Source organism: Leptodactylus fuscus, chromosome 3 (genome assembly GCF_031893055.1).
Source record: "Leptodactylus fuscus isolate aLepFus1 chromosome 3, aLepFus1.hap2, whole genome shotgun sequence".
Taxonomy (NCBI): domain Eukaryota; kingdom Metazoa; phylum Chordata; class Amphibia; order Anura; family Leptodactylidae; genus Leptodactylus; species Leptodactylus fuscus.
Window position 1 is genome coordinate 175046988 of NC_134267.1, and position 18629 is coordinate 175065616.

Consider the following 18629-nt stretch of genomic DNA (forward strand, 5'->3'; position numbering starts at 1 on the left):
TTTCTGCCTTTTTCAGGCAGAAACTGGCAAACCCTATTAAAGTCTAATCGGTTCGCAGTTTTCACTCATCACTTTTTTTGCTGCGGTCCGAGGGCTCCACGTAGCGGTATATACGGCTGCATTTTCCCATCAATGCAAGGTGAGGCTGTACCCTAAAGTGGGAATTACAGGTCACCTCCCCTGATAGGTTTGTTTTAGTAAATGATTAGAATCACATCTGAAGCATATTTTTAGAACTCTTGAGTTGTATTGTTCCATTGCTATTCTTCCTAGAAGTGTATAAATGTACAACTGGGTGTTACTAGTTGGTGGCGTTTCCCTGCACACTGTAGATGTGTATTGCTCATTACCTCTGGCGGTATTGTTGTATTGGCTGACCATTTACTAAAGAGGGAGTGCAGAAGCCAGAGTCTCACGATAACACCAGACTGACTTGTTATCTAATGGGGTTACATTCTGGTCACATCTGAGTTGGAGATTCTAGTCGGGACCTCTGTCACAATCTGTAATATTTTCTGGAAATAACAGTGCAGGAAGGAGCCCTTGTAAAATTACAGACACCATGACAGAGCCCAATGAACCATATTACAAGGCACTGGGGTCCTTTAGGCTTTGTCATGTGATAATTCAGCTTATAGTGAATAAATCTCCGGCAGAAGAAAAGATTTTTGTCATGGCTTATGTGTAAATATTTTCAGATGCAAAATGAAATTATTGAAAAAAATCTGGTGTCATTATGTTATTTTCTGTGTGTTTGGAATCTCATTATTTCCTCACCAAATGACGATTACAATGGGTGGAGGAAATTCCCTGTGTCTGACATTTCACTCTTCTGTAATATGTGAAATTCAGTCATTGCGGTGACTCATAACTAGCTGGTAAAAGCAGGTCGTGTGCAAGAGAAAGTGAAGACTGCTGCACACTGGCGACCATATTGCTCCTACGTTTCAGTCTTCTAAAGGGAGAGTCCCATTTTTACCAGAATCTTGTTGTCTGCTGCCTAAAAAAAATGTCTTTACTATGATAGGATTAAAAGACAGCAGTGTACTGTAGCTACATGTAAGAAAATGATGTTCATAAAAGGGGAACCCTTTGTTTCTACCTACACGACAGAAAGATGAGCCCAAATATTAACAGTCTTACATGACTTTTTTTTCCTAAAGGAAGACTATGAAGTTAGACAACAAAAGTAGCTAAATGGGGTTAAGGAAGACGTTTCATGTCCTCATAGATGAGCAGAATGAAATATCGCAAAATGTGTTGAATTCTGAGCATGAAATCTTTGCTAGTATGTGCCCTTAGGTTCAGCACTGATATCCCTCCACTGTCAGGGTGAGTTCACACGGGGTAAAGTGCCGCGTGATGTGGCACGTATACGCCTTGTGAGATTTTGCAGGCCGTATACGCTCCCATTGATTTCAATGGGAGCTGGGATCGTATACGCGGCGCAAAATAGCGCCGCGTATACGATCCCGGCTCCCATTGAAATCAATGGGAGCGTATACAGCCCACAAAATCTCATGCGGCATATATGTGCCACATCACGCGGCACTTTACTCCGTGTGAACTCACCCTCAGAAGGACGGGCCTTACAACCTAGTCATTGCTGGGCTGTGAGGATCGATACAGATAGCTCCAGCACTAGGGCACCTACTGGCAAAGTGACATTGCTCTGAATACAGCACACTGTCAGCTTTCTAGCAGTATAATATGTGCCCATCTCCAAGACCATGAGATCTCCAAGTTAAGGGGAAAGGTAAGGGAGGACACATCTCTAAACATGATTTAAAAATCGTTCACAAAAATACTGGCTGTTTCCACATCAACCAGTTTACATGGTACTAATCTATGTCACATTTCCACACAATGGGCTCCAGGAAATAAAGGGGTCACTTATTTCATGACAACAGAAGCAAAGCTATAGCACATCTGCTGTCATCAGCTGGTGGGAATAGTTTTCCCACAAAATAGTTGCAACGACGGTGCACATTGCTTATTACAGAGCAGTCTTTTAATGGAAAACTGAAGAACCAAGGAATTTTCCATATATTAAGGATGAACCTATGCTTCTCAGAGATGCAAATGAATTGGAGAATGACAAAGTCAAGACACAACGATATGGGGGGATGCAAGATGTCAAGTCTGGACAGTGTGGACTTCTGCCAGAAGCCAATGGACCGGGAGAACTGGACCGCGCTGGAAGGGACTAAAGCACTGGTAAGCATGAAATTTTTTTTTTCACTGCCCCTAGCTGATCTTAAAAAATTAAATAAAATTTGAGTCCATTTTTTACCTGGAAAACGCCTTTAGGCCTGGGCCCCACAGGACGTAAACGCCGCGATTTGCCCACAGCGGAGATGCTGCAGGAAAAATTGTGGCGTTTTACAGTGCAAGCAAAGGGGATGGGATTCATGTAAATCCCATGCCCGCTTTGCGGAAAAAAATGCAGTGCGGACACGCTGCGATTTGCAAAGCCGTTGCAAAGCTTTGCAAATCGCAGCATGTCGATTATATCTATAGAAACGCCGGCGGCTTTCCCATAGATATAATTGTAACAGAAAGTCCGCGGCGGAAAACTCAGCGAACTTTCTGTTGAAAGCTCTGCAGAAAGAACCACAGTGCGTTCACGCCGCAGTTCTTTCCGCAGTGCTTTAGTGCTGCGATTACGGCCCGTGAGGCCTTAGCCTAAAAGTCAGTTTTGCTGGTGTCTGTGTTTTGTGATATGATATTTGATAATTTGGTGAATCTATAAGTCAGTTCTAAGATGTTAAGACACTTTTTACTAGAGTGAAATTGAAGCAATTTGTGTGACTTTGAACCACTACCCATCGTCCATCACACACATACACTTTTCATAAGTAGAGTGAGTAGTGTAAATGAACAAATCTCTATTCTGTAACTGTTTTACTGAATTCTGGAGTGGAGGGCTTGATAAATTTCCCCGATTCAGTGTTTCATATTAGTTGTTCATCAAACTAATATTCTAGCAATTATCTAATTCTCTCATATATACTGTATGTGTTCTACTAAACCATTTTCATTTCCTGGCTTCACATTACTGAGACCAGAGAACAATACGGATGTGACAAAGTAGTTCCCCATGGACACATGATTTCAGAAGTATTGTACACAGCAGGAAGAAGCAAAATAGAAATCCCAATTTACAACATATGAGCGTAATATTGTACATAAAGATTCATATTCTGCAGTGCTCACTGTAAGCTTTAAAGGGTTTACAAGGATTACAAAAAAAAAAAAAAAAAAAAAAAGAAAGACTAAAAAGCAAACTAAAGTATTCAACTGCTAACACTGCACATTACAGTGAGAAACAACATACCTTTGTTATATACGTCACTTTTGTAACTCTGGAGAAAAACAACTTTGAAATCTTTTGCAAATGAATCAGTTGGTGCACTGGGGGCGGGTCTTCAGCTCCCTGGTGCACTGCTCTTTCTGCTCAAATCGGATGAGAGATGTCACAGCAGTGGAAGAATCTACTCTCACTACACAGGGATGTGCAGGCAGGAGATGGAAGGGGTCTGAATGCTGAATGGGAAGAACAGTGTTCCAGGGAGTTAGAGACCAACCCCCAGTGCACCAGCTACTTTAATTTGCATAAAAGATTAATATAGGTCATGAAAAAATATTCTCAAAATAACTTCTGGAAGTTAAAGCATCTCAAAGTTATTGCCACATAAAATGTCACGTCAGTTTTAGAAGAAAAAAAAAGGGGCTGTGCCCATATGGTGCTTTTTTTTGCCATGTTCTTAAGGGGTTAATACATACCTGGTATAGCCCTCACTATTGTAGTAGTAGAAGGGGTTATCCAGATGAATATAATTTGTATTTTACTTTAACATGCTTCCTAAATTCTTCACTACATCCTGGGCAATACCTTATTTGATTAGAAGCATCCTCCTTTATTCTGAGCTCTAGACACCAGACACCCAATGGTGTATACTTCTGTAACAGACTTACAGCTCCAATAGTATACAGAGCTTGGTGTTGCCTCTCCTAGGCATCAATCATCATACAGCAGCAATCCTCAGCGTGCCGCTTCCTTTGTAATCTTTGCAACAGAGACTTTCTGCTGGATAGATGCCTGGGAGACAGGACGTAGGACACTGCCGGAGCTTTACCATCAGTTACAGCTCTATGCTGCTGAAAAACATCAGCTTCTGAACATTGCAAAACTAAAGGGGTTTTCTGAGACTTTTATACTGACTCCAAACACGCTCAGGCCTCGTTCACATCTGCGTTCGGTATTCCGTTCACTTGGGGACCCCCTGAACGAAAACCTATATTGTTAGAAAAGTGTTTACCTGGGAAAACACGCGGACCCCATAGACTATAATGGGGTCCATGTGGTTTCCGTTCGGTTCCTGCATGAAACATGCAGAGAGAAAAGTGCTGCTTGCACTCTAGTGTGAGTTTCCTAGGTAACAGCTTTTCCATGCGTATAGGTTTGCATTCGGGGGGTCCCCAAGTGGATTCCCAGAACAGAATATCGAACACACATGTCAATCGGGCCTCACCATTCAGCTGAATGAAGGGGCTGCAGCAAACCTCGAAATGAAGCTGGGTATCATGTGCGGTGGCCCAGAATGGTAATGCAGATCTCTCCCATACACTTTAATAGGAATCATACCAGCCACTGAATAAACCATGAGGCTGTGCTATTTCTGACACAGCCAAGTATGTTTTAATTGATTTTATAGGATTTTTCCCTGACCCTTTTATATAGGCATCCTGGGCGCCATGTGTTAGACCCCTCTCTTGCAGATTGAATGGTCTATAGCTGGTTGCGCTCCTGTTGGTTACCTTCTGCTTCTATGTACTCATGCTTTCATGCACTCATGTGTTTATTTGACTACACACATATTAGTATTACTAAAAGTTATGTCCTAGCATGTGGAGTTGGCATGAGGAAAATGCCCTCGAGTCTTATGTTCATGAAATAGTATGGGGCAGAAGAGACATAATGAAATCTGCATAGTGTATTCTAGCTTCATTATTTATCTAGGAAGGTTTGGCATAACTTCAGTTAGTTTATAGAAGATTTCATTGCAAGATGTCATATTACCTCCTGGCTGTCCTTATTTTGATTTGTGCAAAATATCTTATAGTACAAAGTATCCAAAGAGTTACTGGAATCCAGTCTGTCAAAACAATGTCGATCTAAGACTTCCAATGTGTGCAAAACTCTGCTGATAGTAACACCTGAAAAAGAATCAAGAATATATAAAACAATATTAAATAAAGATACAATAAGACAGCACAATAGAAGATAAAGGAGATCTGTGAGGGCTTCTACGGTACCCTGTTGGAGGGCAGTATTGGGAGGAGAAGGAGATGCTGATCTCAGGATATATTGTTCTTATGATCTGAGTCAGTCATTTCTTGTAAAAACATAAAACTCCTACAACTTCTAAAATCTGACCCACTTTCTCTCACCCACATATAGGGACTGATAGTCTTTTTCTGTATGACTTTGTACAAAGTGACAACTGTTACCAAAGCTCACAGACGGATAGGAAACATGACCATGGCTTTTGTATCTGTAAATAGGTATTAATGATACATCACTTGGGGTGTTAATCAGAAAAAGGTGCTCAGAGAGGATCTCACATCCGTATCATCCAAAACATAAGAAACCCTGGCACTTATCTGTAAATGGATAGGGATAGTTCACACTACCATTGGTGACCGTCAATAGTGTCCGTTACAAGATTTTATCAGAACGGTCACTAATCCGTTGATTTTAATAGGTGTCTATTAATGATCGTTTCAACCAAATCTGTCACATGTCCATTATTTTTCGTGGACACAAAAAACCGGTGTGCAGGACTTTTGTGTCTGTGCACAATAACAGTTTCATGATGGACATCAAGCGTCCTTTATTTTTTACCATTAATGTCTATGGCTAATGGACATCAATTAGTGCCCGTTAATGTCTGTTATAATTGCCCGTTTTGTTTTGTTTTTGAAGGGGGGGGTAACAGACACTATCATAACAGATATCCAATGGTAATGTGAACCCAGCCTTAGGGTGCATTCACACTGAGTAAACGCTAGCTTATTCTGAACGTAAAACACGTTCAGAATAAGCGGCGTCTAAAGCAGCTCCATTCATTTCTATGGGAGCGGGGATACGAGCGCTCCCCATAGAAATGAATGGGCTGCTTCTTTCACTCCGTGCAGTCCCATTGAAGTGAATGGGGAGTGCCGGCGTGTACGCTCCGGCATGAGCAGAGCTTGCCGTATACGCCGGCACTCCCCATTCACTTCAATGGGACTGCTCGGAGTGAAAGCAGCATCCCATTCATTTCTATGGGGAGCGCTCGTATCCCCGCTCCCATAGAAATGAATGGAGCTGCTTTAGACGCCGCTTATTCTGAACGTGTTTTACGTTCAGAATAAGCTAGCGTTTACTCAGTGTGAATGCACTCTTAATCACTCCAGTTTTATCCGAAAAGGACATGAGAACTTTTCTGATCTCAAGTTAGCAGTCTCTGTCTCAATAGCATTTCTCCTACCTCCTTCAATATGCTACTCCATATATCTGATAATGACTGATTAAGGTCTAAATTGAGACCGTAAACGTTCCTATGTCTTTGATGGAGTAATAAAACTGGAGTGATTAAGTATTTACAAATGAGTGCCAGAGTTTCTTGGTTTTTTTGTATTTGTAAATGACAGGAGAATACTCACTATAAATATAGCTTAGGCTTCACAGCAATTCTACATGGGACTAAATAAGGTTGGATTTATTTTATGTCATTTGTTTGGTTATTTCAGAGTCACTGTTGTATGTTCTAGGAAGGAGATCCTACAGTTTAACAATAAGGAATCTGTAAGTCTGACTAATAGGCTAAGCCTACATTCACAGGAATGTTATTGTTGGCCATGTGGCATATTTTTTACAGCATTCACACGGCAACATTAAAATCCATTTCACATGACTAATTTTTTGTTGGACCATTTTAACAAAAAAAAATAACAGCCATGAAAAAAGGCTCATCATTATAACAATTCCCGGTGGGCCAACTGGGATATGGGCCATTATGTCAGCAAGCTACCTGCCTCAAGGCCCGGTCTTTACCCGGACTATTGCTGCAGAATACAGCCTGGCACCTGTGACTCAGCGATCACATCAGCGTCATGACACGAAATGACGCCAGCGTTATCTACGTGATGTTACACCAGTTTTGGCATCATTGATTAATATGAAGAGGCCAGAAGCTGGGCACCGAAGCTAGGGGAGGAGAGTAGCAGTGTTTATTATGGTTAATCACCTCCCCTTGACCTCCGATCATTATACTCTGGGGTCTGAAGAGACCCCAGAGTATAATAATGGTTCTTCGGTGATGAACCCCCCAGAATTTTAGGTTTGGAGGGGCTGCCGTAGGGCATCATAGTGTGCGGAGGGGCCACTATAGAGTATTATATTGTGTGAAGAGACCACAAAGGGGCATTATACTGTGTAGAGGGGCTCACTCGTCGCTCACATGTCACCATTTGCTTTTTCAGAAACCTCCGAGATTGCTGATCGGCCTCAGCGGACACATACGTTCTGAGGGCCGATGCATAGAATGCGACAGAACAGGCCGCAGCGGCGGACACCTGAGCTGTAGTTCATTTTGTCCAAATCCTGAGGGCCTCTAGATTGAGGAGTTCAGCGGACTGTCAGTGTGATGGCGGCTGCTGCTGCTGCACCTACAGTTTAATGGCCACCCTGACCCCACTGCCTTGAACTTTACTTACACCTTTACATATAAAGTAGGCAGCCCTGTTTAGTAGAAATGTCTGGTTTACATGGAGTTAGAGGCAGCAGTCCTGTGTTTTACAAAGTTACAGTTTCAGTCTAGCTTACATAGGACTGCTGACTCTCCCTCCATGTAAAGCAATCCTGTGCAAAATTACTTTACACAGGTGTGCCTTACATGGAGGAGCTAGATATTTATGTAGGCCCTGCCTACTTGTATTGACCCCACCAACTTGCGCTGAGCCCACCTATAAAATGGGGCACTTTTAAATGATTTTATAGGCCCCAATCTGCCCCTGTATATAAACCTCTGTGAAGGCAAGCTTGTGAGGCATGATGTGAGGGAGACTAAGGGATCAATGGATCCATTCACACAAACTAATGGCCTGTGAGAAAAAAAAAACATAGCTGCATCTTATGGCAATGAAAAAAAAGGAAACACATAACTTCTCAGCAAGTGAAACACTGACGAATTTCATCTGAATCTATTTACTGTGCACATGGTTTTTCTGTTCCCGTGCAGACAGTAATGAGATACAGATTAAATGAATCAGCATTTCACACATTGAGAAGTGAAAGTATTGTCGATCTGGGGACAACATGTCACAAGCCTCTGGATATAGAGCTGTAGCCCACTTCAACTTGAATCTGATAACTTGCTGTACCATGATAAGCCTCATATATTGATTTCAATGGGAGCCGTCTTTTTGGTCAGGGTTTTGGAGGAGATTACGGCCTCAAACCCTGACCAAAAAACCCTGTCTGAACTTACCCTAATACTTCTGGTGCATCTCGTGCCAGATGGGAATTGATTAAGGGCGGGTTCACACCTGCGCTCGGTCTCTGCTTTCAGGTTTCCGTCTTCTGCCCGAGAAACTGGACAGGAGAAGGAAACCGGCAGTCACTTTTCAAACCATTCATTTGAATGGGTTTGCAAAGTGTCCGCCCGTGAGCGTCTTCTCGTCTCCGTGGCAAAACAGGTTTTTTTTTAACCGGACACAAAGTCGGACAAGTAGGACTTTGTGTTGGGTTAAAAAAAAAAAAAAAAAGTTTTGCCGCGGAGACCACAAAACGCTCACAGGTGCTCACGGGCTCTCTCCTGTCGGCAGAAGGCGGACACCTGAAAGTGGAGACCAGGGCGCAGATGTGAACCCGCCCTAAGACTGATATAAGGAATGTCTTAATAAATCCCAACTTCCCGCACACACATACCCAGCGTTTCCTCTATGAATAAGAGGATCCGATTTATAATACAAGTATATTTCAGTCTTATTCAGACTCCTGTGGACCTGCATTGCGAGTTTAACCTCCTGTTCATAAAGGGAATACCGTGTACAGCTGTGAAGCAGACAGGAGGTTATTGCTCCTGAAAGGAGCACATAACTTCACAATAAAGCAGTCAATAAGTTTTTCAATAACACTACAGTAGTTGCAGGTTCCATCTTAAACACAGAGGACAAAAAAGATTTTTCATTTTACTACTGCATAACCCCCTTTTAAATCATACTAGTTCTATATCTTTGTATGCAAAAAAAAAACTACAGGGGAAAAAAATTTAAAAAAAACTATTAAAATTTCTGTTAAACTTTTTTCTTCAGTATCTCTCAGGCTCAATGATTCAGACTGACCTTCATCTGGTTAAGTGCCAAATCATGTTGCATTGATCTACTTTTTCCATGCTGAATTTGCTGCTAACATTGTAGACACTGTGGCACAGACTGTAACAATTTTTCAACTTGACTACTGTACCTCAATACAAAATGGGATTTTCAGAGAATTCTCAGGGATTCACAGAAATCCTATTTTGTAGAATTTTCCCTCACTTTATATAGTGTACAGGTATAACGTGTTGGTATTCTTATTAATTTTGCAATATTTGCACATTTTGTAAATTAACAATTTGTGTTGTTCCGTGTGAACTCTTTCATCGGAAAGATAGAATTGTGGAACTATTAATTTGGAAGGAAATAAAAGTTATTATAGGGGTTATCTAATAGAGGGTGTTACCCTAATGAACTTTATATGGCTCTTGGGAGGAGGAAGTTTAGCGCTTTGTAGTGTAAGGTTTCATTTTCCCTACTGAGAAAATTAGTACTTAAACATTGAACAAATCCTGTAAACTACCATAAATATTAACCCCTCCATCTGCTTGTCCCTGGGATATACAAATAACTGATAAAGTGCTGCTAAAATGTTGTTAGCTGAGGTCTCATGTTGCAAAATTGCAACTTTTTTGTTGCAGATTTTGCTGTTTTTTTGAGCCAAAACCAGGAGTGGATTGAGCCAAAATGAGAAGTATAAGAAGTTCCTATATATTTTTCATTCCTTTTGTAGCCATTCTAGTCTTTAGCTCAAAAAACAAAATCACAGCAAAATCTGAAAAAACAAAACAAAAACAACCACCGTGTTTCCACAACATGCGGTATCAGTCGTAAGGTTCACAAGTAACAGTTCTGTTGCTTTTTAATTTTTTTTATGTAGTCGTGTTGATCTTTTCAGTCAAAGCATCTTAAAGCCAGGGGCACACGGCGACTTTGGCCATGACTCCCATCACTGTACTGCTCTCATCCCAAAGTTCACTACATCACCAATGACTTCTTTACTAAAGTAAGAAAATAAAGTCACATTGTGACCTCGTCAGTGCTGCGACTGCACCTTCAAGTCTCAAAAAGACCAAACTAACTATTCACTTAATGAAGGCGTTGAATCGTGACAAGTCAATCTTTGTTCACAAGACAGGAGATTTAGCCAAAGTCGCCATGTAGCCCTAGTCCAAACAGTATGTACATTTTTATTTTTGCAGTACAAAGAAGCACATGTTATAAGAGATTGAAAACCTCCGATTTAGGCTAGGGCTACATGGCAATTCGCCAGTCACCCCTGTAGCACAACTTACAATCATTGTGTCGCCCTGTGACTCCTTCACTAATGAAATGTGACCTAGTGGAATGTTTTGTAGTCACAAATTAAGCCCGGAAGTGGCAGTCACAAGATCCACTAGGTTGTAGTGTGACTCTACTTGACAGACAAAGTATGTGAGAAGCCATAGCCTTACTGCCATAGTAAAAACACAGCTGAAATGTATAGTAACATGTGCTGCTCATGACTGAAGTTTTGTAGCTAAGGCCCCATGTAGAAAGCCACAGCCAAAAAGCACTGCAGAAAAGACTGTGGAGGAAATGTATTTTCCGTAGGTTTACTTGACATGCTCCGATTTACAAAAATGCAACAGTTTTTGAAATCACAGCATTTCTGCTGCAGATTTTTTTCTGCGATATGTGGATGGGATTAGACAGAATCCCATCTATTTTTCAGTTAATGCAAAATGCACTGTTTTTCATGTTCGCAATGTAGGGCCCTAGGCTAAGGCGGCACAGTGTGGAAAAGAAGCTATTATTGTTGCAGATTTTGCTGTGATTTTTTTTTTGAGTCAAAAGAAAGACTAGCTACAAAAGAAATTAAAAATATATAGCAAGTACTTCTACTTCTCCCTTCTGCTCAATCCAGTCCTGGTTTTGGCTCACAAAAAACTGCAGTAAAATCTGCAACAAAAAGTGCAGCTTTCCCGCAACGTATGGTCTTAGTCTAAAGATGCTTTGGTTGATAAATGCAACACAACTGCAATAAAAATAAAACAGAACTACACCATGTAAAACCAGCTTTACAGATGATCAGAGAAGAGTAAGGTGGCAATAATGTCATTTAGCTTCTTACCGGCAGCTGATTCTTGGCACTTGTCGAAGGACCACCGGACTTCCACAGCCTGACCCCTTTGTTTAATCTGTTGTTCAACTTCATAAATTTTAGCTCGCACCTGAAAAATTATATTTTACAAAATATTCACAATAAGTACTAAACATGGAATACATTCTCGCATACATCCTAGAAGGGTAGGACTATTAAAAATTGAGACCTTTTACCAACCACAAACCAGACAGACCAATCACTGTTCTTGCACCAACTTCTGACTATATCCTTGTCATGTAATATGGCTTGGAAAGAATACTTCAAATTCTCCCAAAAAGCTGTTTAGGAAACAGCTGGACCATCTAAAAATGGTGTAGAACAGACAATTTTCTAAGAACAACAACCACATATTAAATGGATTGTCCTTCTTATACACCATTTTACAGTTAATAGAGGGGTCTCTCAGTTTAAAATGTAGATTTAAAGATGTTTGAGCAACCTCCTGGGGGCGCTCAGCCTAGCTATCCCCACATACTGAATAAGGGGAAGATGGAAGACTAAAAACAACAATCTTATCCAACTCCTCTTTACACATGCATACTTGGCTGACCCAATCAATGTATGTGTATTGTATGATGGGGTGGAGAAAGTCACTGCCAGACTATTGAGGGATCAGCAGATCTCCCTAAGAACAAAAGGATTGCGCAGCCGAACTCCATACCCAAACTTATTTCTCTTGACATTTGCCATCAGGGTGGCCAAAACCATGAAAACCAGTGGGCTCAACCAACATACAGTGGCTTGCAGAAGTATTCATACCTTTTGAACTTTCACATTTTGTCAACTTACAACCACAAACTGAAATGTATTTTATTGAGATGTTAAGCGACAGACCAACACAAAGTAGCAGATAATTGTGAAGTGGAAGGAAAATGATACATGGTTTTCAAAGTTTTAACCAAATAAAAATCTGAAAAGTGTGATGTACAAAAGTATTCAGCCCCCTGTACTCTGATACCCCTAATAACATCCAGTGGCCCCAATCTGCATGGAGAATTGTATTTTACAATACCGGTTAGAGCTACTGTACGCACCCTGGTTGCACCAGGCTATATCACATTCAATCTTGATCCAGGATTTTTATACTGACTGCCAGATTGGAGTCGGGAAGGAATTGTTTCCCCTGAAATGGGGCAATTGGCATGAGCCTCATGGGGTTTTTTTGCCTTCCTCTGGATCAACACTGTAGGGTACTGTAGGGTTGGACTTGATGAACTGATGTCTTCATCCAACCTCATCTACTATGTAACTATGTACCTTATGCAGTCTCTAGACATTCAGTTTAGTTGTGTGTCACATTTATACTAGATAACCCCGGGATACCAATGTGTTCCAGTGATTCATACCTGTTGATTAAATGGTGAGTTTCCACCAGGCATAGGCAGGCTGGATGGGGCGACCTGAAGAAGATCCAGTGGAGAACCTGGATTTGTGTTTTTACTTTCATTTGTGGAATAGTTCCACACCAAGGCACTTGGACAGCAAAGAGTGATAGTCTGCAGAAAGCAAAGTAAAAGTGATTATTTTGAAGCGGATTCTTTATAAAAATTCACATACTAGAACTTAACCTTCATTGGAAAATAAATAAAATTAACTAAAAAAGATCCAGACCTTCCTGTTTATCTCATTCTGCTGGTCAATGGCCTCTAGCAATTTTCCACTAAACTATCTCCAAAAATAGGGACTATGAGCTGGATGAATAAATATATCTCAGTTTACGGCTCTGGTCGTGTGTGGGTTTAAGGTCAGAGACTGGTGTCACCCCAAATCTCACTGTGTAGAGATAAGTGGCTAGAAAAGATTGTTAGGGGCAAGTAACAAGTGCAGTATTAGTTACAGCACAATCTAGGGATATAACCAGTAGTCTAGGGACTGACTGTATCATACATATCCTTTTAGGGCTAGTTCACACGGGGACACGGAGAAGGATTTTGACAGCAGAATCCACGTCATAATCCTCCTCCATACAATGTTAGTCTATGTAGACTGCTAGCTTTTTTTCTGCTAGCAGAGAAAAAGCAGCGACATGACCTTTCTTCAGGCATTTTCCGCCTGAAGAAAGCAATAGAAGTGAATGGGAGGCGAAAACTGCACGTTTTTTCCATACTTTTTTTTCAGAAATAAGCAATAGAGATGAGCGAACACTAAAATGTTCGAGGTTCGAAATTCGATTCGAACAGCCGCTCACTGTTCGTGTGTTCGAATGGGTTTCGAACCCCATTATAGTCTATGGGGAACATAAACTCGTTAAGGGGGAAACCCAAATTCGTGTCTGGAGGGTCACCAAGTCCACTATGACACCCCAGGAAATGATACCAACACCCTGGAATGACACTGGGACAGCAGGGGAAGCATGTCTGGGGGCATAAAAGTCACTTTATTTAATGGAAATCCCTGTCAGTTTGCGATTTTCGCAAGCTAACTTTTCCCCATAGAAATGCATTGGCCAGTGCTGATTGGCCAATCAGCGCTGGCCAATGCATTCTATTAGCCCGATGAAGTAGAGCTGAATGTGTGTGCTAAGCACACACATTCAGCACTGCTTCATCACGCCAATACAATGCATTAGCCAGTGCTGATTGGCCAGAGTACGGAATTCGGCCAATCAGCGCTGGCTCTGCTGGAGGAGGCGGAGTCTAAGGTCGGACCTGAATGGAGACTGGTGTGGAGCGATCTTAGACTCCGCCTCCTCCAGCAGAGCCAGCGCTGATTGGCCGAATTCCGTACTCTGGCCAATCAGCACTGGCAAATGCATTGTATTGGCGTGATGAAGCAGTGCTGAATGTGTGTGCTTAGCACACACATTCAGCTCTACTTCATCGGGCTAATAGAATGCATTGGGCAATCAGCGCTGGCCAATGCATTCTATTAGCTTGATGAAGCAGAGTGTGCACAAGGGTTCAAGCGCACCCTCGGCTCTGATGTAGCAGAGCCGAGGGTGCGCTTGAACCCTTGTGCAGCCTCGGCTCTGCTACATCAGAGCCGAGGGTGCGCTTGAACCCTTGTGCACACTCTGCTTCATCAAGCTAATAGAATGCATTGGCCAGCACTGATTGGCCAGAGTACGGAATTCGGCCAATCAGCGCTGGCCAATGCATCCCTATGGGAAAAAGTTTATCTCACAAAAATCACAATTACACACCCGATAGAGCCCCAAAAAGTTATTTTTAATAACATTCCCCCCTAAATAAAGGTTATCCCTAGCTATCCCTGCCTGTACAGCTATCCCTGTCTCATAGTCACAAAGTTCACATTCTCATATGACCCGGATTTGAAATCCACTATTCGTCTAAAATGGAGGTCACCTGATTTCGGCAGCCAATGACTTTTTCCAATTTTTTTCAATGCCCCCGGTGTCGTAGTTCCTGTCCCACCTCCCCTGCGCTGTTATTGGTGCAAAAAAGGCGCCAGGGAAGGTGGGAGGGGAATCGAATTTTGGCGCACTTTACCACGCGGTGTTCGATTCGATTCGAACATGGCGAACACCCTGATATCCGATCGAACATGTGTTCGATAGAACAGTGTTCGCTCATCTCTAATAAGCAACACTTTTTTTTTTGCAAAAAACGCACAGAAAAAAAAAAACCTAACGCAGTTTTTTCAGCCCATTCACTTTACAGGAGGGGAAAACAGCCTGGCTTTTTTTTAAAGCTGTTTTTACAAAAAAAAAAGCTACAAAAAAAAAAAAAGCTTGGCAAGGTCCAAAAAAAAAAAAAAAAGCTTCCTAAGGGTGTGACTTGACTGTGACTTGTGTGATTTGGGATGTGCAGCTTTCAGAGAGCTACAAAATAAGTTGCAGTCACATTTGACAGCGCCGCACCTCCCATGAGGCGACCTGAAGCGACCGCTTCAGGCGGCACTATGCCAGGGCCCCGGGGAGGGCGGCATTTTTTCTTACCTAAGCCAGTCCAGGACAAGCTGTCCTGGACTGGCTTAACATCACCGAGCAGTGGATTGGGGAGGCCCTGTGAACGCAGCGCTGCTCCAGCGGCCGCCCCTCACGCTCAGGCAGAAAGCAGGTCCTCTCCCTGCCTGCTAACGCCGCTCTGCCACGCCCCCTTTGCTCTGCCCCCTCCTCCTGGGGGGGGGGGTGCTTTCTGTCATCCACCTTGGTCGGTGAAAAAGGCAGGTTCACCCCTGCATCTGTACATATGCAATAATGCTTGCAATCGGTTAGACTGGGTTTAGTGATTTTTTTTTGTTTTCTTCAGAATTGCATTCAGTTTCATCTGTAGGTATCATGGCAGAAAAGGAAGAGATATTTCTCTTTTTTTGCCACCATATTCTGCCATGAGATTGCAGCAGGAAGTCTTTCCTCTTCTGTTCAGGATCAGACGAATGGGCCTAATCAGCAGGGAATCCCGAGCCACGGAATCCACAGCACGATCAAGCAGGATGCTGGTTTTATCCACATCCTTCTGGGATTTCTGCTTCCCATGGAAAACAATGGGAGGCAGATTCGGGCCAGAATCGGTCACAGATTTGGGGGCGTAATCTGTACCAAATACACGGTAGATTCCTATGTGTGAAAGTACCCTCATAGACATTAAACTGCAAATCTCTGGTTTACTGGCATTGTAGCAATGTGCTACTCAGAACTGCAATTAAAAACTGCATTCAGTTCTTCAACAAAAAAGCACAGTATAAACCCAGACTAATTATTCAGTTGATTTAGATTTTTCCCCACTGTTTCAATGCACTGTGCATTAGGTAACATGACTATATTCCCAAATTAGCTTTAGCAATGCTGCAGTGTTGCCTTCCAACCTTTGAATAGCACAACCAAACTTGCCACATACTTAGGTTAAGTTCACATGTGACAGATTTGTTGCAGAAACTCCTGTGACTGTTAACCAGGTATTCATAATTCCATGCACAACATGCAGAACAACCACTATTAGATGTGAACCAGACCTAAATGAATTCCATAATCTGAGTTCGGTATTCCGTTCTGGGAGCCTACTTGGGAACCCCCCCGAACGGAATACCGAACACATTAAAAAGCAGTGAGCAATTAAAGCACATGGACCCCATAGACTATAATGGGGTCTGTGCTTTTTCCGTTCGGTGTCCACACAAATCATGCAGAGAGAAAAGCGTTGCAGGAAGTACTTTTCTCTCCGCATGACTCGTGCAGACAGTAAGTGGAAAACACACAGACCCCATTATAGTCTATGGGGTCCATATGCTTTCATTGCTCACCGCTTTTTAATACGTTCGGTCCCCAAGCGGAATACCAAACACGGATGGGAACCAGGCCTTACAGTCAGACAAATTTTGTATCTTTTGAACATATCCCCTTGATAAATACTTTTGTGGTCTCTTCTGTATTTTTTTTTTTTAAACAAAGACGTTTTCCTATGAATACTCAGAAAGCTAGATATATATAGACAGCTCAAGTCACGTCTGTACTTGAACATGTTTATATAGCTGTATGTTCTTCAAATATTCACAGACTTTTTATTAAAATCATGTAAAATAAACACAGCTAAGATTCTTTATGTCACTTTCTTGGAGTTTACAGCAGTAACATCTGGTGGTGACAAAGTGAGACACTACATTGTTAGAAGCATGCGAATGGTATACTTCTATGCATAGGCCAATAAGACATTGATATACACAGCAATGCAACATTTAGAAAGATTCACCCACCTGTAGCATGCAGCTAAGACCATATACTAATGGGCGGTGTTGGGGACATGTCTGGAAATCAGCACAGGGCAGATGGACAGAGTTGACTACTGGTCCAGTAGTATTAGGACTTGTAGCAGATATAGAAGGGTTGTTTGGCCCCATCATTACAATAGGTGTATGAGCATTGGGAGGACTAGCGCAGTCACTTAGCAGTGCAGAAAGGCGCCTGGAGCAGAAGTAGGCAAGGCGTCTTGACAAGTACGCTGATTGTACAAATTCTTCAGAGTGCTGAAAAAACATGCAAAAACAGTAAAAACTATAAATTTGCTTAACGGTCAACGATTATTTTAATGTACATATAACAGAATAATTGAGGCTGATAGCAACTACTTCTTACCATTGTTGGATGGCAGTCAAACCCTCAAGTTATATTTGGTTACATCTAAGCAACATATATATTCTCTCTTTATTGTAAGAAGAAAATTACATATTATTTATAATAACTAAGGCACCATCATGTCCTGGGGACAAGCACCATGATAATCTAAGGCCCGGTTCACACAGGGTTTTTTCGATCGGATTTTGTGGCGGAGGCCGCCTCAGAATCCGGTCCAAAAACCGGCTAGCCAAGACTGGATGCCAGTGCAGTGCATTCCGCTCCGGATTAAGACCAAATGAACAGGCCTACTCGGGAAGGGAGTGTGGTGCCCCAGAGGAATCCGCCGCAAGAAAGGGCAGCTTGCTTCTTTTTTACGTGAGCGGGAAGAAACCGCTCACAGAAAAAGGAAGTGAACGGCTCCCATTGAAGTCAATGGGAGGTGGATTTTTGAGCCGGATTCTGAAGCGGATTCCACGTCAATATCCGGTCCAAAAAACTATGTGTGAACCCAGCCTTAGGCATCAGACTATTAGCAGTAAGGATGGGTGATTCATTTCTGTTTTCAGACGAAGCGATCCTCCAGTTTGGTTGAGTCCAAACTTATTCAGATAGAATTGAATGTTAAATTATATTATGGGGTCTCTTCCGAGCCCAGAGTATACGTTAATCTTTAATATTTATTAAGTTGTATTATTAAACATGAATAACACACTTACTACTACCAAAATTTATTGCAGTCCTTTATGTACAATATTTTGCAGTAAGGAGATAAATAGAAAATGGTTAAATCTCTCTTTAAACAAAAGAAGAGTCATCTGATAGGAAACAGATGTCTTCCCCTATTTGATCTGCATGAAATGTTTTGAAGCCAAGAAATGAGAAACTTGTTTTCAGCAATAAATCTTCACAACAATTGATGATTTCTGGCATACAACAAAATAGTAAATTGTATAATTAACAGGTAGACAAGAAATAATGTTTCATACCATTACAACTGCTATGCTAGGTTTTATAAAGATCCAGAAGATTGATAATAACAGTAATCTAGGAGGTCCCCATAGAAAGCAGCATAGTGTGTTCTGATAATGAGGACAGGTCTGGTCA

General features: G+C 41.9%; 1 protein-coding gene across 1 annotated transcript in view; it reads right to left on the reverse strand.

The window, feature by feature from the left end:
• The window catches only part of MED12L (mediator complex subunit 12L), a 300557-nt gene that overhangs the window by 260541 nt on the left and 21387 nt on the right, over nucleotides 1-18629 (reverse strand). Inside the window, exons 7-10 of the mRNA XM_075268816.1 lie at nucleotides 17165-17434; nucleotides 12859-13008; nucleotides 11480-11579; nucleotides 5084-5220 (exon numbers count right to left, since the gene is read on the reverse strand). Coding sequence (XP_075124917.1) covers nucleotides 5084-5220; nucleotides 11480-11579; nucleotides 12859-13008; nucleotides 17165-17434 — 657 coding nt within the window. The remainder of the gene's footprint in view (nucleotides 1-5083; nucleotides 5221-11479; nucleotides 11580-12858; nucleotides 13009-17164; nucleotides 17435-18629) is intronic.